General features: G+C 40.0%; 1 protein-coding gene across 4 annotated transcripts in view; it reads left to right on the top strand.

The window, feature by feature from the left end:
• The window catches only part of LIN54 (lin-54 DREAM MuvB core complex component), a 36,105-nt gene that overhangs the window by 9,240 nt on the left and 3,008 nt on the right, over positions 1 to 23,857 (top strand). For 2 of the 4 annotated variants that reach the window (XM_054066393.1, XM_054066395.1), the window contains exons 2-13: positions 2,490 to 3,217; positions 8,876 to 8,996; positions 10,995 to 11,140; positions 12,658 to 12,813; positions 14,978 to 15,194; positions 16,369 to 16,442; positions 16,594 to 16,791; positions 18,531 to 18,622; positions 19,927 to 19,998; positions 22,105 to 22,207; positions 22,399 to 22,536; positions 23,198 to 23,400. In XM_054066393.1, coding sequence (XP_053922368.1) covers positions 2,525 to 3,217; positions 8,876 to 8,996; positions 10,995 to 11,140; positions 12,658 to 12,813; positions 14,978 to 15,194; positions 16,369 to 16,442; positions 16,594 to 16,791; positions 18,531 to 18,622; positions 19,927 to 19,998; positions 22,105 to 22,207; positions 22,399 to 22,536; positions 23,198 to 23,400 — 2,213 coding nt within the window. In that variant the 5' untranslated portion in view covers positions 2,490 to 2,524. The remainder of the gene's footprint in view (positions 1 to 2,489; positions 3,218 to 8,875; positions 8,997 to 10,994; positions 11,141 to 12,657; positions 12,814 to 14,977; positions 15,195 to 16,368; positions 16,443 to 16,593; positions 16,792 to 18,530; positions 18,623 to 19,926; positions 19,999 to 22,104; positions 22,208 to 22,398; positions 22,537 to 23,197; positions 23,401 to 23,857) is intronic. The other 2 variants (XM_054066397.1, XM_054066396.1) reach the window with 2 other exon arrangements.

Below are 23,857 nucleotides of genomic sequence, written 5' to 3' on the forward strand. Positions count from 1 at the left end.
ACCAAGGCTGTCCTTGAGCCAGTGGGGTGCTGTAAATGGGAGGAAAAAGGTCCCACCTACAGAGAAGGTACAGGACGGGTGACCCAAAACTGACAAACTGAGTATTCCATCCCACACATCTCATATTAAGTATAAAGCTGAGGCCTCATGAGGGTCACTCTCTCTTCTCTGGTGGCTGACGTCCGGAGAGTACCTCATCTGTCTTTTTGCCCTGATCCCTGCAGGCAAGAGCAACTTCATATGTTTGTATATATTTTATTGTTTTCTTATTAATAGTATTTTCCTTATTATTTCATAAAAGCTGGTTTGGTTTCCAACCCACAAGTTTTTCCTCTCGTGTTCCTGTCCCTTTTCCCCAGGATGGGACTGTTGATTCAACCAGGCTGGAACTAAACCATGACAAGTATAAATAATTGTTGAACTGTATAACTCCTTAAATATATGTCAATACCTTATGGTCATACAGTACCATATGGTTAAAATACTAAGAATGACCTTTGTTTTAGAGAATAACATGTACAAATGTAAAACAAAAGCAAGTAATTTAAAATTGTTTGTCATCACTGAATCAGATGATTTTTCCACTGTCTAATTTAGACGCTTCCCTCCTTTCGAAACGCAGGCAATCATTATTTGGATTGTGGTTGACCTTAGGTGTCTGACTTCTGGATCTAAGGCCACTTGTGCTTGTCAGTGTAGAACAGGATGATGAGGTTTGGTTTTTGTCTGAAGTAATTTGAAGTTGTAAGATCTAAGACACAAGCTCACGCTGGTTGCTGAGGAGATGGCAAAGCAACAGTCCAGGGGGAGAGCTAGTGGCCTTCACGTATACTGAAACAGTCTGTTTGTACTATTCCCATTTTTGTATAATCTCATATGCAATTAATGAATTTGGCTTTAGGACAGCAGTTGGATGACATTACTAATGTGCCCTTAAGGAGCAGACTGTCTTGTCTAGGGCTAGTTACCAAGGCTGGCATCACTGCAAGCTCTACAGGCATTACGTTGAAAGGAGTGCTTTCCAAGGGAGGTATTTCTGGCAGTGACGCCAGATAACTTTGAATCTTTAAATGTGTGCCAATAAGTGAGCTGTGTGAGATTGGCCACTGGTCATCTAACAAGTTCTTTCAGAGCTCAGGCTTCTTGAGTATCATGGCAGTCTGGTATGTCTTGTACTCTGGAGGTAAAGGGAACTGATATGGCACACTCCACAATCAGGAAAGTCATGACCTGCTCCAGCACAGCCTCCTGAGCTTAGCATGGAAACTAGGTAGATTATAGCGGGTTTTTCCCCCATCTTTCTTGTGGGTGAAATGCAGCTGCTCTGTAGGTAGCTGCTGTGCAAAATGTGACCACAACGACACCTTAACCTTTGGTCACTTTTTTTTAGTGGCACAGTTACTTAATTATGAATGCTAGTAGTACAAGTAACTGTGTTTCCTAGCAAGTAGGAAGCTGAATTTGCATGGATCCTTTTCTCTTGATTTTGAGTACTTGAGTGTGTACGCACACCTATGAAGTGTTCTTGCCAACCCAGTGCCAAGCATGCTGATGGAGTCAGCAAGTGGTGAAAATGCCTTATTAAGCTGGTCTGTTTTCAGCCTCAGACAGTTTTAGTGGGCATGGTAAATGTGACTATTTCCAGCAATGTCTTTAAGGTTTCTCAGATGGGAAGTGACGCTGGTTTTGTAGATGTTTTTATCTAAATTGGTCTCTCTTACTAGTCAGCTTTAAAAATTCTGTTTTCTTTCAGATGGGATGTTCTTTGTTTTGTGTTTAGAACATTTTTCAAATTGATCATGAATTTGGGCATTATATTTTCTTGTGTGTATTGAGCTGCTTTTTTCATGGCCAGCATAGATGAATTATCTGTTCATCATGGAAGGGCAGGGCTTTGGCTTGATCCTGGGGTAGATGGGCTGTTGATTGAGCTTGTAGGGGTGTTAAAGCCTGTCAGTAGACAGCTGTTTTTCTGACATTTCCAAAGTGAGGATTTGGCAAAAATGAATTCCTGTTACATCTGGTGTGGATAACAAGTCTCTTAAAGCAAGACTATCTGCTAATCAGTATTGCTGTGTACGAGAAAAGACATCATCTGTTGGACTTCTAAAGATGTTTAACTCTTGCTTTATATTTCAATAAGCTTAAATGTCTATGAACAAATTGCCCGTACCTCGGGGGGGAAGAACTGCTTCTTTGTGTACTGTGTTGTCAAGATTGGACTGATAATCCACGGCAGCTCAGTACCTTTATTTTACTTCAGTGGATGATGTTGAAGAAGTTTGATAGAAATTCTCACTGAGAGTAAATTCAGCTTAATGTGTTATGTTTTGATAATGATATTTTTTCATATCTCTCATGTGCATGCACAATACCTTCAGTCTGAAAAAAAAAATTCTAATATATTTTCCTCTTTGGTAATATTATTTACAAAGCTTTGAAGTAGTGTGTTTTCTGGAAGCCAATAATTTTTTGAAATATTATTGCAGTACCTGCTCCAGTCATCATTGCCACAGCTGCTAAAATGGAAGTGGTTTCAGCAGAAGTCAACAGCTTGCTCCCTGAGGAAATAATGGACACCGGCATAACACTGGTGGAAGACGACAGTATCGAGGCGGTTATAGTGTCGTCACCGATGGGAGAGTCTATTCCCATGGAAACAGAACTGGAAGAAATAGTGAATATAAGCTCCACCAGCAACTGCTCGGCTACAACTACAGCCACAGTTACCACAGAATCTGTTACTGCACCCAGCAATCACTCTGGTGATGCAACAGTGAACACCGCAACCCCAAAAACTGATGTGAATGCAATAGCAAAGCCTACCTTTCCACGCGGCCTCCATAAACTTGGTGCTCAAACCCCCGTCACTATATCAACCAATCAAATTATTCTGAACAAGACCGCCGATATTAAAGTAGGCAATCAGAGTATTAAACCAGATGGGCAAAAGCTAATTGTTACAACTTTGGGAAAATCTGGCCAACCTATTGTTTTAGCATTACCCCACAGCCAACTCCCACAAGCACAGAAGGCTACGTCCCAAGCCCAAGGTGGAGACTCCAAGGTACAAGGCCAGCAGATCAAAGTTGTTATTGGAGGTCGATCGGAAGTGAAACCTGTTGTTGGTGTCTCAGCTTTGACGCAAGGAAGTCAGCTGATTAACACTGCGGCCCAGCCTTCTATTTTGCAGACCCAGCAATTAAAAACAGTACAGGTAAATTGAATTATGCTGATGAAATGTCTTGAAAACAACTTTATTGCTGCAGCTGTTGTCCATTTCCTTCATTGATTAGTAAACAGTTGCTTTCAGTCTTTGCATTTATTCCTTATATTAAAAAAATACGATGCTACTCTTAGCCCATGCTTTTGTTTGTTGATGCATTTACCATTTTATGCCCTCTACCTCTAGATGCTGTCTAGAAGTTTAGCGTTTGCCTCTGAGAAAGTGAGCTATTAAAATTCAGTAAATTGAAAAGAATTTTCCCATTATTTTCATTTTGTAAAAATAAATTCTACATGCTTTCAGGAAACCTAAATTGAACTTTATATCCCTGTTCTTTCTTCAAAGCACTTGCTGCTTTAGTCCTTTATGTGAAAGTGTATCTTCTTCCTATTACATTGAGTTTGTTTAAATAAGCTCGCTGCAAGGAAAGAAAAAAAGTTCCAGCATTTAAAAAAGAACAGAAAGGTATGTCTTGTATGCCTCAAATCTAGTTAGGCTTGTCGGTAGATACTTGCAGACTAGACATTCTCATAATCTGGAAACTTCAAATTCTTATTCCCAGTCTCTTACATGGATCTTGAGATCTTTGAAACCCCAAAGAATCTGCTGGGATGTTGAAAAGACCTGAGTTATGTCCCAGAGGGTTTGATTTTCATCTGACATATGGCAGAACTAAATGTGAGTAACTTGTGCTAGCTGACAGTGAGACAGAAATAAGACCTCATGAAAGTGAAGGAAAATTAGAACTTGGTGCCAGTTCTGATGGAAAAATATTTATTTTATAGATTCAATGAAATGAGAAATTATACTTTAAGTGTGCTAATAAAAAAATAATTTGCTGCACATGAAAAGTGACAAACTTTTAAGTGTGTTATTAGCTGAATGGAAAGTTACCCAACTAGTATTTCATGGCAAGCAAATGTGAGCAACTCTCAAGATGATTTTTTTTTTTAAAGCTGCAGATGATCCCTGTACCAGTTTCAGCTTTCTCCTTTTTTGGTTGCTACATTATATGCGTGGAAAACGTTTTATAATGGCTGTTTGAAACATAGCCACTTTATTAATGGACCACTAATCATTAATGATCAAGGTGCAAAAATATGGTTTTCATTATAGCTTTCAAAAAGCCTCTGATCTCAGCTCTTCAGAGGAAGGTTTGAGTGGATCAATTGCTATTACATGGCTTCAGTTACTCATTGCCAAGTGACAAATAGAGGAAACTAAAAAGAATGACCTAGCTGTGATGTGCTTTTGCTTGCATGAGGTGACCCGCATCAATGACCAAAATACAGTTGACCTCTGCTGTTTGTCATTACGAATTCCACAGATTCCTGAATAGGAGCTGTTACAAATGCCCTTGTATCTAGTTGCAAAGTTAATTGCAATTGGAGTACTTTTGTGTGGTCTCTCTTTATTAAACCTTTGCTTCCATTTGCAAAACGGATTGGATTGTTGACACTTGCTATTTTCCTTTTCTCCTGTAAGGAGAGGAGGAAGTAGGAATGAAAAGTCAGAAGGAAATGTTCAGTTTATTCTAAGTACCTGATAGTGCAGGAAAGGTAATTACATTAGCACTTCCTGGACAGTGCTTTCCCCTGTAGGAAATTACTGAATTATCAGAGGGATATATGAGACTAGGTGAGAGATTCATGGTCTGCCCTGTCATGTATGACAGGGGAGGTAACTCACCTTGACTGTGTTGAGTCCATAGCTTAGCAAACTGTCATGCTGAACAAGCCTCTTAGCTTCTTTTTCCACTAACTGAAAGGTTGTGAATGCTTGCCTTCCTGCTTCCCAAGGGTCTTGTGTGACTTACCTGATTCACAAATCTACAAGAATATTTCGGATGCAAGGCAGCACAGCAGGTCAATTTGGTGCTGAAAAGTGAATTGGTAAAAAACTGGATGACAAAGAGCCCTCTTCATTTCTCCTTACATCCTTACTGTCATAGGGGCTTTCCAGGTCATTAGAGAAACTCGGTTAGCCTTGCAATAATCGAGGTGTGACATTTGAAATCTTAGCACTTGAGAAAAGGCATGGTTGATAAGTTTGAACAAAATGTTCCTTGGAATCTGGCTGCCTCTCTGATTACAATTTTAGATGTATGATGCTATGAGGTGTGAAATTTGGAAGGACTACATCCAGAGGTTTATTACTGTCACATGGCAACTTATCCTGTTCTAGTTAAAACCACTGCCTTGGAAGTGTGGACAAAACTACTGGGAGAGTGCATCTGCTTTCAGCCTGTGGCCTCTGCCTGTGTACGGGCTTAAAAACAGTGATGTACTCACTGGTGTACTACTTTAGTCCAAGTACGTTAAGCAGGAGTTTGGACTTGCAGATAGATCTAAACCAGATGTCAAGACCCATCATTGTTGCTGTCACTAAGCTGGTCTAATTTGAACTTGTTTTGAGGTGATAACTAGCTCTGTGTTTCAGCAGCTAAATGTCCATAGTATCGTTTACCGTGGCAAGACACGTAAATCTAAGCAATCGTTATGGTTTCATCTCACCATTGAAAAGTGATCTTGTGTACTCCCTAACCTCGTGGCAACTCCCATTCCTGGCTTGGTTGCTTCATCTTCTCTGAAGTACACTGTGCTCATCTTCTATTTCCGGAGTCCCTGATTTTTCATATTATGCCAAATGTAAATTACACAGGGTGTGGCTACATGGACAAGCTCCATGAGGTCATCTATGGAATGGATTTATAGATCTTATCTCCTCTATAGTAGCTGCCTATGTGGCTATTCAATCCAGCAGTAAATGCAAGGTATGTGTATGTCTGTTTCCATATGAATAGAACATGGTTTGACAGCTGAAAACAAAATTTGGCCATAGAAACTTGCTAGTTCATTTTGTTTAGTGAAGAGTGCTTCAGAAGATGCAAATTGACCTTGTCAGTAAAGGTGCTTGCAGATAAATCTCTTTATTTTGGTAAAGGGAAGAAGCTTGGTGTGTGCTTCTAAGTGTAAAAATTTTCTTACGGAAGAGCTTGTTGCCCCAGGAAATATTGTTGCCGTGTAATTCGAAGCAACTCACAGAGAGCACTTAGTTTACAAGGCAGAATAATGCTTGTGATTAGTACAGGCGATGGCAGTGGACTCCAAAGAACTCACTCCTTCTGAAGCATCAAATGCCTGTCATCTCGATTATTTCCTCTGGCTTCTCCAGTAGCTACTGAGATGAGTCGCGAGTTTCCCACTGATGCCTAGAAGGCTCTCACAGATGGCTGCCCCAGTGGCAAAAACATCCAAAAAGTACATTGGCAGCAAGTAAGGGCAGGAGTACACTGCCTGCGCTTGGTGACCAGCGGCTGTTCTTCATCTTTAACCAACCTTATTTTAGTTCTGCCGTGTTTTCTAAGTCCTGAGGGGGTTCACTTTTTTCTTTGAGTTTCTTTGTAGACAGTTTACCTAAAAAGCAGAGAGGAATTTCTCTGAGGATACTGCAAGTTGAGTCTGAGGGAAGCAGGGCTACTTGTGTTGACCAGCTGTCATTCTGGGATTTATGATTTTTTTCTAAATACTACTTGTTACTTGGTAGCTAGTATTTTACACATTCAGCTAAGTCATCTAAGCACACTTTTTTACTGTTACTGGGAAACAACTGCTGTTGTCCAGAATTGCCTATTCCTGCTGGATGTTGATCATGTTCTGAGCCAGACTTTGCCCTCGCTTCAGAGAGTAAAAGCAGTAGCAGTTGAGTAACAATAATCCCGTATAGCATAAGATTAATTTCAGCAGAATTGAAAACTCGAATCAGGCAGATAAAAGGTGAGGAATTTATCAGAAATGAAAAAGTATGCAAATTTACAAAAAAAAAGCTTATGGATAAAATGCCTGCTCATCTATCAGCTGTGTATGTGCTAAGAAAATTGAACCCTTGAAATGTCAAAATGGCTTGGAATTAAATTTGTAAACTAGGTTGTGAATGAGGCTTCCCTCTTCAAACAACTTATATTTTCAAGGTTGTAGTTAATATGTCTCCAGAAAGAACATGTTTTTTTCTGTCCTCTATTTCATGTTAAGCCTGGAGTATTGTATGTGCCCTGTAAAGCAGCTAACATGGCCTTGGTGTAGCATATTTGGGCACATGACCTTCACCTGCCGATGACCTGAGGTGGAGGTTTCCTCTAAGAAATACTTGTACTCTTAACTGTGAAGCAGCAAATGGCTTCCTTTAAGTGAGATCTATTTTCTGACGCTGCTTGGTGTCCAAGTTGCTCCATGAGAGGCTGGAGAGCTCCAGTGCCACAGCAGGAGGGAGCTCTGGCATCCCCAGGTGTGCCATGACTGTGCTGCTGGGAGCTAAAACAGCCTCATATATGCTTTTTGCGGGGCAGCTGAGGAATTCATTATGACTACTGAATACTTTGAATATTTCGCCATTACTATAATGTAAAGGAGGTATTTTAAGTCACCAAATTCTAGAATTAGGGGTTTGTGCAGGAAACCATAACATCCAGCCTACCTAATTACTTCATTTAAGCACTCACAACTTTCTCAGACTGTTAAAAGTAGTATCCTCTCTGTATCTTTGCACATCAGTGAGATTTCTCCAGTTAGGTACTAGAGTAACTAAGGTGGTTCTGCATCTTTGAGAGTTGGCTCGCTACATGATGCCAGTATTGTGCTTCTCCTGTATTGCTAGAGTTGGTGGCTGGTGCCCATGAGATGTGGCTGGGCGTGTGTAGTGGAGGAAAGGCAGTATGGGCTTGACCCATGGAGTGAGTAAGTGTAAAGGCTTCAGTAATGCCTTCCAGTGTGCTTACCTGGACTCAGGGAAGATCCTTAACAATCTGCAGGTAGACGGTGTAGTCAACAGGTTAAAACAGTCTTTGAAAGAAGTCAGCCCTGTAATTGAACTATTCACCAGTTGGATGCCATTGTATAGAGACTATTAGGATAAATGCATCTGGTAGTTGGCTTCTGTCAGTGTGGAGAACGGGGGGAAAAAGTCTTAATACTTTTACGACTAAAACCATGCTTTTAAAGATTTGAAGTGATCTGTCTCATTGAATTGCACAGACACGTTCCTGGTCCACCAGTGTTGCAGGAGACTGGATCATGGAAAAGGAAAAAAGACTCGCTTGCACCTGGATGTAGCCAACTGACTTGCTTTTGGCTAGTGAACACCCAAGACTTTCAGGGACTGATGATCCACATCAGTCTGTTGAACTGTTGCAGCAGGCTATTTCCGTATTTGCAGGAAAAAAGTGTGCTGTGACAGAATAGTTCAAGAAATGTTTCAGAGCAGTACTTGTAATATTTAAATCACTCACAGAACAAGTGTTGTCCTGATTGGCTGGAAAACAGTAAATCTTTTTAAGGTTCAAATATTAAGATTTTTTAATTTAATTTTAGCACTTTTATGTGGACCAATGGCATATAAGAAGTAATTTCAAGACCTTGATGATGAAGTATAGATTTGGCTATCCTGCATTAGTAGCTAGTTTTCTAAAGTGGCATGGATAATATCCTAATTCTCTCTATTGTGAGAAGTGGAGGTGAAATGCAAGATAAGTGATTGTTCTTCAAAGTATATGTGCAGGTATTGCCCTTCTTATTTTCTGATGTACATAACAATACAATAATTTAGATCCAAAATGCTCAAGTTACTTTAGATCTTTTTTCCTTCATCTTTCAGATTGCGAAGAAGAGCAGAACCCCAACTTCTGGCCCAGTAATCACCAAGCTGATCTTTGCAAAACCAATCAATAGCAAAGCAGTTACTGGGCAGACTACTCAAGTGTCACCAGTCATTGCAGGTTGTACTACTTTGACTTCTTTTGCTTTACCGTTTTTAAAAGGCCATTCAAAGAGATGGTGACTGTAGAAATTTTTCTGTCTCCATGATTTTATTGTAGCTTCTGTTGAAGTACCTCAAGCAACTGGGAAAAAAAACCAGCAGAGAATTTGGTAGAAGCTTATAAATATAGTTCTTGGTACCTTTACAGTTTGCTTGCTTAGAATTATCCTTGTGATTATAGAGTTTGATCATTTTGCTTTTACTGTAAGATGCTTTTACTTTTTGGGTTTCAGGAAGGAGAAAAAATACCTCCCAGACAGAAAAAAAAGGCTACTCAATAAACAGAAAGTATTTGTAGATACATTATATAATTATGCAGGGGGTAAAAGGAGACACATGGTCTTGTATTACTTTCATCTGCTTATATTGACTGAAATGTAATGCATGCAAATAACAGGATAAATGTTTGAGTGAAAAAAAGTGAATAAAGCTGTGTTGATTCTGTTAAGTTGCTCACCTAATTAAAAAATAAGCATTGCAGAAGAGTCTAAGAAAGTAGTTCATGCAAATAAGAAATTGTTTGTCTCTTTGGAAAACAAATCTGTTTGTGTCCTTTAAAAATAAAACCAACACCACCAAAATTAAAGAGAAACTCACAGTGCAATCATTTTTTTATTATGGCAGTGGAATTGATGTCCTTTGCTAAATGCATCGTTGCATGTATTCAAGTAACGTCTGAAACGTGTAAATTATCTCCAAAGGACAAGTGAAGGAAACCAGAGTTGTCTTCAGAGCCTTGAAGGGTGTCTTCAACTGCTTTGAGATTGACCAGCCCAAGGAGGCCAATTTCTGCAAGCTGAGGTGGAAATTGTGAATTTGAAAGATTTGTCAATATAAGCAGCCAGATTCTGTTTAGGAAGCTGATGCCAAGGGGTGCAGTCAGGCTGCAATGAGAAAGGGAAAGCTGTCACTGGGGAAAAAACAAAATCAAAGCATTGAATACTGTAGATGTATTCCCAGAATTCCCACTCTGCTGTTTCTCAGGTTGCATGTGGCTTTAGCAGCTGCTGTCAACTATCTGTGCTGCTACTTAGGCTGCAGAAAGGTGGAGGTTATTTTAGAGCAGATAGACCTCAGATGAAGGCAGCTTTCAATGAGGATGATGCTTCTTAGTTCCAGTTGACTCAATTGTCATTACTGGTTGATATTGAATGGAAAAATTCTTCTGGTGTTTGGTTGAGTGGTGTTGTATTTCGATAAATGTAGCATGAGAGAATGAGTGAGGGAGAAGCTGCAAAAGAAATTAGTCTCAGTGGTCAAGCACTCTTTGGAAAGAAACTTATAAGTCAGAAAAAAATTCTGGTTTTGACTCTGTGAGTTTTGCAGAATTCCTAAGACTGATTTGGAGCTGCTGGTTTTAATGTTTCACCTCTTTTGCTGTGGTAAAAGTGGGTAGTTTGAAGAGTTACACCACCACCCATGTTTTCTCAAGAGTGTCATATGTTCTGTTAGGCAGTGAAAAAAAAAAAACTAACACAGAGAGAAGAGGGGGGGGAAAAAAGCTGAATTTAGATGGACTGAACCTTTTTCTTGGTCACTGTAACACAGCTTATTTCTGATGCCTGGGGTTTTAAAAGGAAGTAGCCCCCTCTAGATGCTCAGTTTCTCTGTACACTGGCAGGAACCCAGAGAGTTCCTAGGAAGCTGCCAGCTGGGAGGTGTATTGGAGGACTGCATACCTCAGGATGCTGTCCTTGCTTTAAAGAATTTTCAGCTGAATGTCATAGAAAATTCAGTGTACATTTTGGCTGGTTTAAGACCAAGTGAACTGTCTTTTCCTTCGCAATAATGCCAGTGATTTTCTTCTTTGCTAAATGTAACTTAAAGAATGCAGATGTCCTTCCTGCTAGGTAATACACTCTCAGAAGCAGGGGTCAATTGCATAATATGCAGAGGAAACTTTTAAAGTAAAGTTAATGTAAACAGGGATAACTGATGATACCTTCATTATTTGTAGGTAGGGTTCTTTCGCAGTCTGCTCCAGGAACACCGCCAAAGACAATAACAATTTCTGAGAGTGGAGTCATTGGATCATCTTTGAGTACAACAACGCAACAGACACCAAATAAAATAGCTATCTCACCACTCAAATCCCCTAATAAGGTAAGGACCTGATTCTGGCTGAAGCTTTCTGTCCCTGCTGCACAGTGGTCTGAATGGGGCTCTCCGTGTCTTTGTTACAAGCTATTTATGATCCCACTGCTCCCGTCTCTACTGCACATCATAATGCTCTGCGGTAATGGCATTAGCTAGATTTTTTGCAGTTGGCTCCCTTCCTGTGGTTTTAAATAAATATGCATTCACTTTCCCATTGGTGTCATTTCTTGCCATTCCCTACGCATCCATTCATAGAGCAGCTATTCTCTCTTACCCAACCATTCAAACATTTATTTTTTTTTTAATATCTTCATAAAATGTCAACAGGCTGTTTAAGAGGAGACCTCAATTATGTTGATAGGTCAGCACTTATTAACCATTGCCTGCTACTGCATAAATAATTTAGTGTTCTTTAATCGTATCTGAAGTAAATGAGATTTGCGATGGTCCTGCACAAATACAGAGCTGGAGATTGGCACAAGTGGGTGATAGAAAAGGTAACTAATCCATCATAAGCTGTGTTATGGGCAATCATCATGGTGATGCTTTTATTTTAGATTTGATAAAATTGTTTTGAGTAGTATTGCTGGAGCAGGGAAGAGTCAGGGGGCAAGGTGAATAGTGCATGCAAACTATATATGTATAAAAACTAGCATCAGAGTAAAGAATTCTCTTTAGCCATGTTTTAGCTATGTAATGTTAAACAAATGGAGTGAGGGACTTGTGTTTCAGAATTATTAGAGAGAGAAGCAACAAGAGGAAGAAGTAAAAAAAAATACAAATTTATTATCAAAATTAAAAGTGAGTGGTGATGAAAAGACTCCTTAGCATTACAGTTTTAATTGAACTGTAAATAAGTAATTCTAAGTATATTTTAAAAGCAAATAGTTTCAAAAATCAGAAGTTTTCTTAAAACGTAAATAAATGTTCAGAACAAAAAGTAGAAAACCACTTTGGAAGGGGTGTGACTATATAGAATAAAAGTATTCAAACACTGCATTCTGCAGAAATATGTTCAGAAGACTGAATCTCTATAGGAATCTGGAAAGTAGATTTGAAAATACTGATGTTCTTACTCTTTGACTGAATCAGTAGTGTAGGGTGAGATTTGTTATTTTTTTCCACTGCTCTCCTTTAAAATTTCCATTTATGATCAAGTGGTTATGGTATCAATATAAAGCTGTTATTCAGAAAGTCCATCCTGGCAATGCTTAGGGTTCAATGGGCTGGTTTCCTTAAAAAAATCCAAACAATAAAATATAAAAAACCCACACTGCAAACCAAACAGAAGCAGTGCTAGTTTTCTGCAGGGGCCTTTTGGTGCTGGAAACCAGCCAATGCCTTGATATCTCGCATTGTCTGTGTGCTTTTGTTACACAGTGAGACCCGTGTGACACCCTTTTCCACAGAAAAACTCTTTGTATTCATGGGGAGCTGAACTTCGATGAGGAGGAGAATATGGATGTCCAGGGTCTTGTATCCTGCACAGAGATTTTAAACTACTTCTTTGTTTTGCCAAGCAGCTAACAGTGGTGTCAGTGGCCTCCCAGCCTCCCAGCTCCCCCCAGAAGACGGTGGGTGTCCCGCTGAATGTAGCGTTAGGACAGCAGATCCTCACAGTGCAGCATTCAGCACCCTCCTCCCCTGGGAAGGCTATAGTCAACCACACAACTGCCCAGGTACAGACTGGCTTTCCTTTGTCTTCTAGTGTGTGTCTGTCTTATCACTTGCAGGAAACTGGTATTTGGCAGTGGTCAGTACCACAGTGTTTTTGTAATGGTGTCTGCCTAAGAATTGACAGAAGCATTGCCCTGAGGAGCACATGCTTCTTCAGTCAAGGCGTGCAAACCATTGCAAAGCCCATACAAGGGCATGCTGTTAGAAAGCAGCTTTCCAACCTGGAAAGCCCTACTTGGTGCAAGTTCTCATCTCTGTATACTGAATCTCCTAAGTAATCCGAAAAGCTCCCTGTGACACAAGAAAGGATTCTTTATGTGGTTCTCTCTCTTCTACCATGTTTCTACACCACCGATTAGGGCTGCTTTCCAGGTGTCTCTGAAGTTTGCAACAATGGAGTTCTTATTCTTGTGGTAGAGGTCTGCATAAGCAAGGCACCATAGTCTTGAGATATACAGAATTAGAAATTATTACTTGTCTCATTTCTACAAAAAAACATGAAATTTTCCATAATAGCTTTGACAAATTGATTTGCATTGATGAATAAGAAGACAAAAGTGACTTTTTGTAAAACTACAGTTCTTACTTTTTTCCTCTTCTGTAATCTTAGGTGAATTTTTTTCTGTCTTAGTATTTGTATTCCTGTTTTGATAAACATGAATGGATGTGTATGAGTGTAAATAGCTAGAGTGGATATAGCAGGTAATTGCATGTACACCTCAAGACCAAAGACTCAGACAAATTTTGCCAGTCTTGTCTTACCAATACAGGTGATAACTGCAATGTTGATACCTTGCATGAGTTGAATGTTTTTTTTCTTCAGAGTAAAACTAGTGAAATTGTCTTTTTGAAACTTGCAAAAGGTTAAGTCACTCTAGTGCATGTAGCCTCCATGACAATACTGAGATGGCTGTGTGGTATGAATACTGAGTTCTGATGCAAAGCTGTCTTGACACAATGTAAGGATCTTCGCTGGGCTCAGGAACATGCCCTTAGAAGACCTGTCACTTGAGTTTACAGTCTTCAGAGCTGTCCTTGGGTGGCAGCCACCAATTTGTGTGCTAGAGGGAACTTTGCCTGTGCTGGTCTCCCTGTGATAACACTTAGGTTGTAACTGTGCTTACAGATAGTGATTATCTTGCATTGCTCTGCATTGTTGTGTTTTCATTATATTTAAAAAATAAAATAAAAAAATCCCAAGAAAACACCTTTTTTTTAAAAAAAGGGCTTATTTTTCCCCATGAAGTATGTGCAAATTGAGATTTCATTCTTGTAGTTGCTGAAAGCTGTGGAGATGGGAAAATGTTCTAATAAGAAATCGCATCATACTGTCAACCAAATTAATTACTGAAACTTAATGCTAAGGATGATTATATGTTTAATATAGATATTAAAAGATACTAAGAATAAAAAGCTAAGATCCAAAAGAATTTAGATGGAAGGAGATACAGGAGGAATAAACCAAGATTTGAGATTGTCAGAAAGACTGGAAAAACAGGCCATTACCAAGCACAGGTCCGTCTAACTCCCTTTCTTTCCCCTTGTTGCTCTTTTTCTTAATGGATTTGTTTTGCTACTCCTCCTTGTTCTTGCTTCTTTGATTTCTCAGCTTGTGTCCTCTTTCTCATGTCTTCACCTACCATTTTATGGACTCGGTCTTCCATTTCCTTCTCAAGGACTGCACAGCGATTTCTGTGTATTCATCACAAAACTGTATCAGTGCACACAGAGATAAATCATGCCACAACCTAGCACAAGCAGTTCTGCAAGTTCTTGTCATGTGGTTTTATTAGTAGATGTATTTTTAGGTTTGGTGCTCTTGATTTTCAATACAAACTGAGCAGTGTTCTCAGTAGTCACCTGAAGTGGTTTTGGCAGATGTCGTATCTGGGGAACGGGACTGATTCAACCTACTCATGTAAATATTAGTTTACTCTGTTCGGTGTAGAGTATCGAAAATGGAACCGAGTTTGCTGTGAGCTGTTGAGAGGCATTTCATCTCTTCTCATCTGTTTTATTTTTGAGACAAAAACTGGGGATAACTTGCTTTGCAAGGATACAAATGGATTAAAAAAATTGCTTACTAACAAATAGAGGAATAAACCTACTGATGTTCTTTCTGCCTTGGTACAAGTAACTTTATGCTGTCTGTGTTGGCTTTAACAGGCTGTGAAATCAGCAGTGCAGACCATTACTGTAGGAGGAGTGGGTACATCTCAGTTTAAGACAATTATTCCCTTGGCAACTGCACCCAATGTTCAGCAGATTCAGGTACCTGGAAGCAAGTTCCACTATGTCAGACTTGTTACTGCCACAACAGCCAATAGTTCAACCCAATCGGCTAGTCAGAATTCCAGTACGAATACACAGCCCCTTCAACAGGGTAAGTGCTGGTGCTAATGCGTTGTCTGAAGTAAGTTTTTCTTGTTTGTTTTTTTTCTTGTTTGTTTTGTAAGGATTAAAATGACTACGTGCTAGAGGTCTATCGAGACTGCCAGATGTGCTTGGGTTTGTGGTTAGAGGCCTGTAAATTTTGTGTTCTATTGCTATTTCTGGTTTGTATGTGGAAATGCTCCTGTGTCAAATTGCTCCGTAGTTGGGCCTGAATCCTTTTTGCATTTTAGGTTGCTTTTCCTTAGTTTACCAGCTTTATGAGTGATTCATGGCAAGTTGTAGATCTTCTACATGAAAAGTGTGATGCCAGGACTGCCCACAAATTTATTACTAAAACTACTGCAACAGGAAGATCCTTCTATGTAAAATGCCTTAGAAGTGCTGTTTTCTGTCCATGCTTTCCAGAGCTGTGGTGGAATAAAAAATTTCAAACCAATCTGCTTTTTGAACTCCCTTCTTGCCAAGGGAAATCCAGTGTCTCAAAGAGCTCTGCACCCATGCTGGTCGTAAGCCTATGAAATGTGTGCATTGCATTCGTGTGCCAAGTACCTGTTTCCAAAGATGTTCTTTAGACATAAGTGTTATGTGCTATCAGTTCAGTCAATCTCCGTGCATAGTTACGAAACAAGTAACTAGAGAACTTACTAGAGTAACTTGGAGAACAAGTCTTACGAGGAGCGGCTGAGAGAGCTGGGACTGTTTAGCCTGGAGAAGAGGAGGCTGAGGGGAGACCTTATTGCTCTCTACAACTACCTGAAAGGAGGTTGTGGAGAGGAGGGAGCTGGCCTCTTCTCCCAAGTGACAGGGGATAGGACAAGGGGGAATAGCCTCAAGCTCCACCAGCGGAGGTCAGGCTGAACATCAGGAAAAAATTTTCATGGAAAGAGTCATGAGGCACTGGAACTGACTGCCCAGGGAGATGATTGAGTCATGTTTCCTGGAAGTTTTAAGGGATGGGTGGATGAGGTGCTGAGGGGCATGGTTTAGGGACTGTTAGGAATGGTTGGACTTGATGATCCAGTGTGTCCCTTCCAACCTAGTGATTCTATGATTCTATGAAATTAAGTACCTTTTGCGTTATGCACATATGAAAGTCTGGAGGACTGACCTATGGGCTTTAAGTGAATAATGTGTGTTAATGTGGTGATGTTTCTTGATACTAGCAAAGCCAGTGGTGGTGAACGCAACCCCAGTGCGGATGTCTGTTCCCATAGTGCCAGCACAGACTGTGAAACAGGTGAGCTAAATGTAAAAGGCATGTTCATGACTTACTTTGGCTGGACAGAAAAGGAAGTCCAGTTTCAACATGTCATGTAATGTTCTAATAATAAAGTGCACTGTGAATTAACAAAACTATGATTTCATAAAGACCTCTTTTTTCTTTCCAGGTCGTGCCCAAACCAATCAACCCAACTTCCCAGATAGTTACAACTAGTCAGCCCCAACAAAGACTTATTATGCCAGCCACTCCGTTGCCACAAATACAGCCCAACCTGACCAACCTCCCACCAGGCACTGTATTGGCACCAGCACCTGGCACAGGAAATGTTGGGTATGCAGTCCTTCCAGCTCAGTATGTCACACAGGTATGGTGTTAACCCAGAGATAAATAAGGAAATAATGCTGCTGTGGAACATACTGCCTTCCTCTTAAAGGTTCTTGTTCCCCAGCTGTCACCTGACACTAAGAGTACAAACAATTTCTTTTAGGGAATGAGGATGGCACTAAATAGTAGTTACCATTAAAGCTTTATTTTCTTGGCGCGAATTTTCTATTAGCACAACATAGAATTTATAATTGGAATAGCACCAGATTTCTATCTTGTGATAGATAGAAGCAGAATCAGTGTAATACAGTTTTATAAGTAGTGTAGTACAGAATTTATAATACAACTTGACTTAGGATTTCTAATCACCTAGACCCACTGCAGGTTGTGTCAAATCTTAATACATGGTTTGCTTTATCAACATAACAATCATAATCTAGACTTTAAAATCATATAGAAGAATGGGTCAATCACTCAGTCCTCAGAGGAAGCAGATGTCAGTGGAAGCATCCCTGGCCACCAGGAGCTCATGGATCGCATTGTCCAGCAGCAGCTCCCGTCCAAGTTCCTCACATAGGACTTCTAACTACTTGATGGGTGCTGTTATGCTTTGCTGTTCTGCGACAGGGTCATCACCACCACTTGGTTGTCCGGTGCCCGAGACCTTCACAGCTAGTAAGGAAAAGGAGTACTCAGCCTGGTACCCATGAATCTTAAGGCCGCTAGTGAGGGCAAGAAGAAATCTGGTTTGTCTACTTGGTTCATAGCATCTTCAGGACCTGATAATAAGGGGAAAGGGAACAAATATGTGACCCACTGGGATCACTGCTTGCATTATAAAATGGTGTTAGTTATGTTAACCACATTACCAGGGGACAGGAGCAGGGGGTACCAGTCACACCAACCCAGGTCCAGGGATTAGTGTTTTGCTCTTTGCCAAGATCTGACTGACATTGAGAATGAAAAGGAGAATAAATTAAACCTGTGGAAGGCTGAGCATCCAGTCTGTACAAACAAGGACCCTGTCAGCTCATGATGTTACTGATACCGACTTCATTTCTGGTTGCCTTCTGATTTTCTCACAGCTGTGGTTTGACCCTGAGGATACTTACTGTGTCCTTCCAGACCACAAATCTTACATTAAACTAAATGATACCATTTGTCTGACCTCTCCTCAGAGATTTTGTGTTCCATATACTATCTGTCCACTTTGGCCTGGCCCCACTAGGTCCATATCTTGTTATGTGCCAATCTGTCTTCAGAACCTGTCCCAGCAGGAAAAAATGGCTGCATGTGGGTAATACAAAAGAAGGTAGCCCAAAACAGTGCCATTTGGCAGGTTCTTAAAAGGATTTGTTTGTTTTTTTTAAATATGATAAACAAGCTTTGGATCCAATTATGCAGATAAGTTGAAATCTATTAGGGGAAGGGCTGCTTGGGACAAGGGGGAAAATGAGCATTTTTTTAGAAGCTGGGACTGTTTATGGTCTGAACATTTTTGTGTGTAGTCTCTGTGTAAACTGTATGTCTGTAGGCACTAACAGAGGAAAAAAATAAAAAAAATAAAAAAAATAAAAAATAATCTAAAATAAAGGTTTTATGCTAAGTCTGGAAGCAGGAGGTTGCTGCTTAGTCCAAGTTCTACAAATGTCTACAAAACTGTGCTTACAGTCATTTTTATAACAATATCTGGAAAGCTAATTACAAGACTAGCTAGGCATGCTCTTGTGTATACTTTAATTTCTTTTATGTTAAGCATTAACCGTTTTATTTTGTTAGCTGCAACAATCATCGTATGTGTCTATAGCAAGCAACACTGGCTTTACAGGGACATCCAGTATCCAGTCCCAAGCACGGCTACCATTCAATGGGTAAGCATTTGGGAGGGGAAGAAAAAAATTACAAAAAGAAATGAGAAAAGAAACCAAACCAAACCAACCTCTGCAGTATAGGCTGCTGAAAAAGCACCTTCTTTTAGTCTCATTATAAGGTAGGTTTGAAGCTGAGGTGATGCAGTTTGGTTTGGGGGATTTTCCAAGAAAATGAGGAATACTGTGGTGTGTTATTATTGATGTGTGGTTATTACCTCTGTCTACGGGATGTGGATCTGTCTGACAGTTGAGCTTGTATCTTAATCAAAGCTGTGTTTTCTTTTTTGCTTTTTGGACTCATGTAGGAAGTTGACCTGAAAAGCTCCCTGTTGCTCCTTCTTCATTTTGCATCACCACGTGGGAGCTACAGGCCTCAACTTTTTCTCAGCCCTGCTGAAAAGAGGTGCTGGACAATATTAAGAGCTAGATGCTTAGTACATGCGGAAATCTAGCTGAAGAGCAAAATGGAACTAAAGCCTGAAATGGATCCTGATGGGAGGCTTTGGGGTTTTTTTCAGTCTTGTATTATTCCTTTAAGGATGAAAATAACAGTTAACGTGTATTTTTTCCCTTTGCCAATCCAGCCAGCTTCGCTGTTCTGCACAGTCATTTTGTGTTATTTTTTGCTGGAAATTGTAAACACTAAGGTGCTTTTTGTTGCTGCAACCTTCACTGTTGCAAATTAATCCCAAATCCAGATGCAGCTGTTCAAACAAATGAGTTTGATTTAACCTCCTGGGTACTACATGCAGAAATTGCTGGAAAGGGATGGAACAAATCTCATAAAAAGTGATTAGTGACACAAAATCTGAGTTTTAGGAGAAGTTAAAGACTATGTCAGATAAAAAAATTATCTATGAATTCAATACCGTGTTTTAGATTGCTTTGCCATTATTCTGGAGTGCCTCTTTGTCTTTCTTTTTTTTTTCTTTTTTTAAATTTGAACTAGAACAAAGGGAAAGGCACAATCATGTTTTGATTGGATATAGTCACCTTGCATGTAAAGGGGTGCTGGAGAAGTTTTCCCTGATTCCAGTTTTCAATTATGATGCTTCCTCTGGCTTTAAGCCCCGTTTCTACTTTAGACATGCAGCCAGATTTGTAACGAATAACCAGCTCTTTCTGGGTTGGAAATGCACTGTATATAATAGGTACTTAAATGCAGTCAGCCAAAAACCTGATGCAAGGGGAACATAAAGATTTTTTTAAAGTTTTTATTATGAACTCTTTACTGGAATTTAAAATGGAAATAAACTGATAAAACAGTGTGCACTTATATAAATGTACCCTTTCCCACCCCACAGAATAATTCCTTCTGAATCTGCAAACCGTCCCAGGAAGCCTTGCAATTGTACTAAATCTCTATGTTTGAAATTGTAAGTACAGCTTGGTTTGGGTTTATTTAAGCCTTATTTTTAACATCACAAATTTATGCCAAGTATCAGAATATGATGTTTTTAAGTAATTCAGAAATGTTATGTCTAATTCAAGGTTGTTGTTATTAGTGGAGATGCTGCAGTGTCTCTGTAATTTTGCATCTTCTGTGAGCTCTATGTACCCTAACACTTTACAAATTTCTAACTTGTTTCGGTTGAAGCCAATTCCATTCAGTTGTTGTTGCTATGAGTGAAATGACATCCCATGGTTTCATCAGTGGGCATCTACTATACTTCAGTGAAGCACATCAGTAATATCATGTTGTATCAAGTACGTCAGAAAAATAGGGCTGTGTATCATTTCTTAAATGATAGACAAATAGACAAATGATTCTTCACTGATGAGTCTGAGTCTTGCTTATCCTCATGATATATTTTGCTACCTACATTCAGTGTCTTTGTAAGAACTTGACATAAAAGCATTTTCAACTGAGGAGATGTTAAGTTTCTTTAACTTGAGACAAAGTCAGCTTACCAGTTTTCAGACAATAACTGAAGTTACTGAAATTAATCTGAATCCTAGGCAATGAAGAGGAAATCAGTGGTGTGCTACTGAAATGGAAAGTGGTGGAACGGTATCTGAACCCAAGTTAAATATGTTTAAATTTTTCAGCTTGGGTTTCTTTTCATGTAATGCACCTCACCTCTTTATGGGGAGGTGTGCCCTGTGCTTCCTAGGTTCAAAATTGTCTGTTGCACAGAAGACACTGTAGCTGCTTTTTCAGATGTTTTACAGCATACGTGACTGACTTCATAGTGCCAAGTGTATGTTAGATGCTTAGGGTTTTCCACCTTATTCTTCTCTTCGTCTCCTGAACGCTCTAGACATTCTGGGAGAATAATGGCATTGCTAGTGATTCTTTGCACCTTCAGAATACCATTTGGAAACATTTTCCCATCTGGAAGGGGAATTGCTTTTTCACAAATTAACATTGAAGGTAGGTACATAGCCGGTTCTACAAGGAAGAACCTATTTACTCACTGATGCTCTGTTTGATGCTGGTGTTGTTTGTTTTGGAAGCCAGGACCATTCCACTATTGAATATTAAATAGGACAGAAAGGAGAGCTATTACAGGTTGTAAAAGCTTTTGATGTAGTTTGTCCCTGAGACCATTCAGGATAGTAGAAATCACCAAAATGCAGTTCAATCAGATGAAAGATTATAGTGGACTCCAGGGCAACTCTGATCTAGTTCTTGTAGTGTTACTCTAGGAAAGCCACAGGAAGACAGTTTTGCAAGGAGCTTAGACTCCTCGAAATGAACATACGCTCCCAGCAGGATTTGAAAAGCAGCTGAAGTGGATCAGCAGTTTCCCTCAGCTATAGCTGGAGGTAGTACTGGAAGCATTGGAACATGCTAAAGTTTCTTGTGGCCCAAACCCACGTTTGAGCTAGAGGTGAATGTGGTGCTGCCATGTATCAGATCTGTGGGATGGTGAGATCTTGGTTTTGGTGAGAGGTAGCAAAGGTACCTAAGAGGCATGGTAATGTGATTGTTTTTTTCTATCAATGTTTTGCTGCTCTTTATTCACATACTTGCCCTTTAAAAAGTCTCTAGTAACTACAGTTTTATCCTGCCTCAATTCACAGCTGCAAACCGCTTCTGGGCAAAAATAACAAAAAAAGGCTCATTACTGTGTTAGTTTGCCTGTTGATTGGCATTCCGATCGCTTGACTCTTCTTTTGGCTGTATGAGAGCTCCTGAAGACTGACTCAAACTGGCTTTAAGGTGGCTGTGGCCACCCAGGGGTCGTGCTAGAAAAAAAGTCTCACTAATTTCTCTTGCTGCTATGAGGGCTTGTCCTATGTGAACATCGGCTCAGATGTACACCCTTGAACTATAGCCGTGTCTTTAGACGATAACTAGACCAGTGGCTAGCTGGAGGATTTAGACCTTGCAATGAGGCTGATACCACTTGCACATGTGGAGTTGAGCATAGGGCGATCCTCACCCTATCGCCAAACTAGGAGCTTGTGCTGCTGCAATTAGTACTAACGCCAATGTAATGGTCATGTTTACAAATACTCTGCATCTTCTGTTTCAGGTATTGTGATTGTTTTGCAAACGGCGAATTCTGCAATAACTGCAACTGTACAAACTGTTATAACAACTTGGACCATGAAAATGATAGGCAAAAAGCAATAAAGGTGAGGGGCCTCTTCCCCTGCCCCTGGGATGAAAGTCGTTTAGCTTGTGTCTTCTGAAGCTACAGCGTGGGCAGAGTGGGTGTATAATGCCCTGATCTCCTCCCACACGTGCAAGGCTTAAGTTCTTTTATTGCACCTCTAAATTCTGCTTCCCACATGCAGTGACTGACCCTTTGGGTCTGCATTGACAGGCCTGCCTTGACAGAAATCCTGAAGCCTTCAAGCCCAAAATAGGGAAAGGAAAGGAAGGAGAATCAGATCGGAGGCACAGCAAAGGGTGTAACTGTAAACGTTCGGGATGTCTCAAAAACTACTGTGAATGTTATGAGGTACAATGCATTATCTTGTCTTAAAGATACTGGCTTTTTCCCTTTAGTGTTGTAACTTCTTTGATTTGCTTTGTCTCTTCTTTTTATTGTTATAATGTTTTCTCTTCCATTTTTTTCTAATGCTGTAATATTATCTCTTCTTCCAGCAGCTTGCATGTAGAAAGCTGTGTGTATGTCAAAATTGATCACTCTTGTATGAGTTTAAATCATGTAACAATTTTGAACTCAGGCTTGGATTCCTCCTTTACTGAAGAGCAGTATTTCCTAAAGAAATCTGCTGTACCAATTCCCTAGCTGAATTAGATGTTCTGAGATAGTACGTGCCTGTGGAAGACAAAAGCAAAAGTAGTTGTGTCAGCTACTTTATCAGTGTATGGCAGACTAACCTCTCTTATGACTCAACCACCTAAAGTCCGCTGAAGTAGTAGGTCGGTGAAGAAAGGGATGAGTGGGAAACCATTGATTTGCATTTGATTCAAGTATACATTCTGGGAAGGCATCTCAGTCTAAGGTGAGAGTTTAGAGAGAAAACTACTATTTGCAGGTTTCTTCTAGTGGCTAGTTATTAAGAGGTTAAAACAGGATCTCCTTTTTGTTGTGACTTGTCATAAAGGGAGTCAAGGTTGCAACAGGTTTCTCATGCTTTGTTTGTTTCTTTCAGGCAAAAATCATGTGTTCTTCTATATGCAAATGCATTGGCTGTAAAAATTTTGAAGAAAGCCCTGAGCGAAAGACATTGATGCATTTAGCAGATGCTGCAGAAGTTAGGGTCCAGCAGCAGACCGCTGCAAAGACCAAGTTATCTTCCCAAATCTCAGATCTGCTGACAAGGCCAACACCAGCTCTCAGCAGTGGTGGTGGGAAGTAAGTTAATGCAGCACCTTGTTTCAGTTGTTTCTAACATATGTGATAGGTGTGTCCCCGCCATCTTTGAATGTTATCTGTGTAAGCTGTAGATGCAGGACCACTCTGGTGAATGGAGCTTTTTTGTTCACGCAGCCATGCTTTTTGTGGAACGTAGAGTATGCCAAACTTAGCTGTGTTCAAGTATATAACTAAGCATTGTCTTCTCATGGTTGCTAATATGTTCACAGAAAGCATGAAGTACAAGTGTCCCATTTACTGAAAGGATGTAATCTTTCAGCTGCTCTTAGACTAAAAGCTGGAGAATTGTTCTGTGTACCTAGGCATTTCAAAGTCTATTTCAAAATGTGCATTGAGGAATGCAGGCATCAAAGCAGAATGTCCCACCAGTTCATTTGACTGTAGTTGTGGCTTATTCACTGTTGGTTATTTAAAGGCTCTTGGAAGCAATGGCACA

This window comes from Cuculus canorus, chromosome 4, assembly GCF_017976375.1.
Source record: "Cuculus canorus isolate bCucCan1 chromosome 4, bCucCan1.pri, whole genome shotgun sequence".
In the NCBI taxonomy this organism is placed as follows: domain Eukaryota; kingdom Metazoa; phylum Chordata; class Aves; order Cuculiformes; family Cuculidae; genus Cuculus; species Cuculus canorus.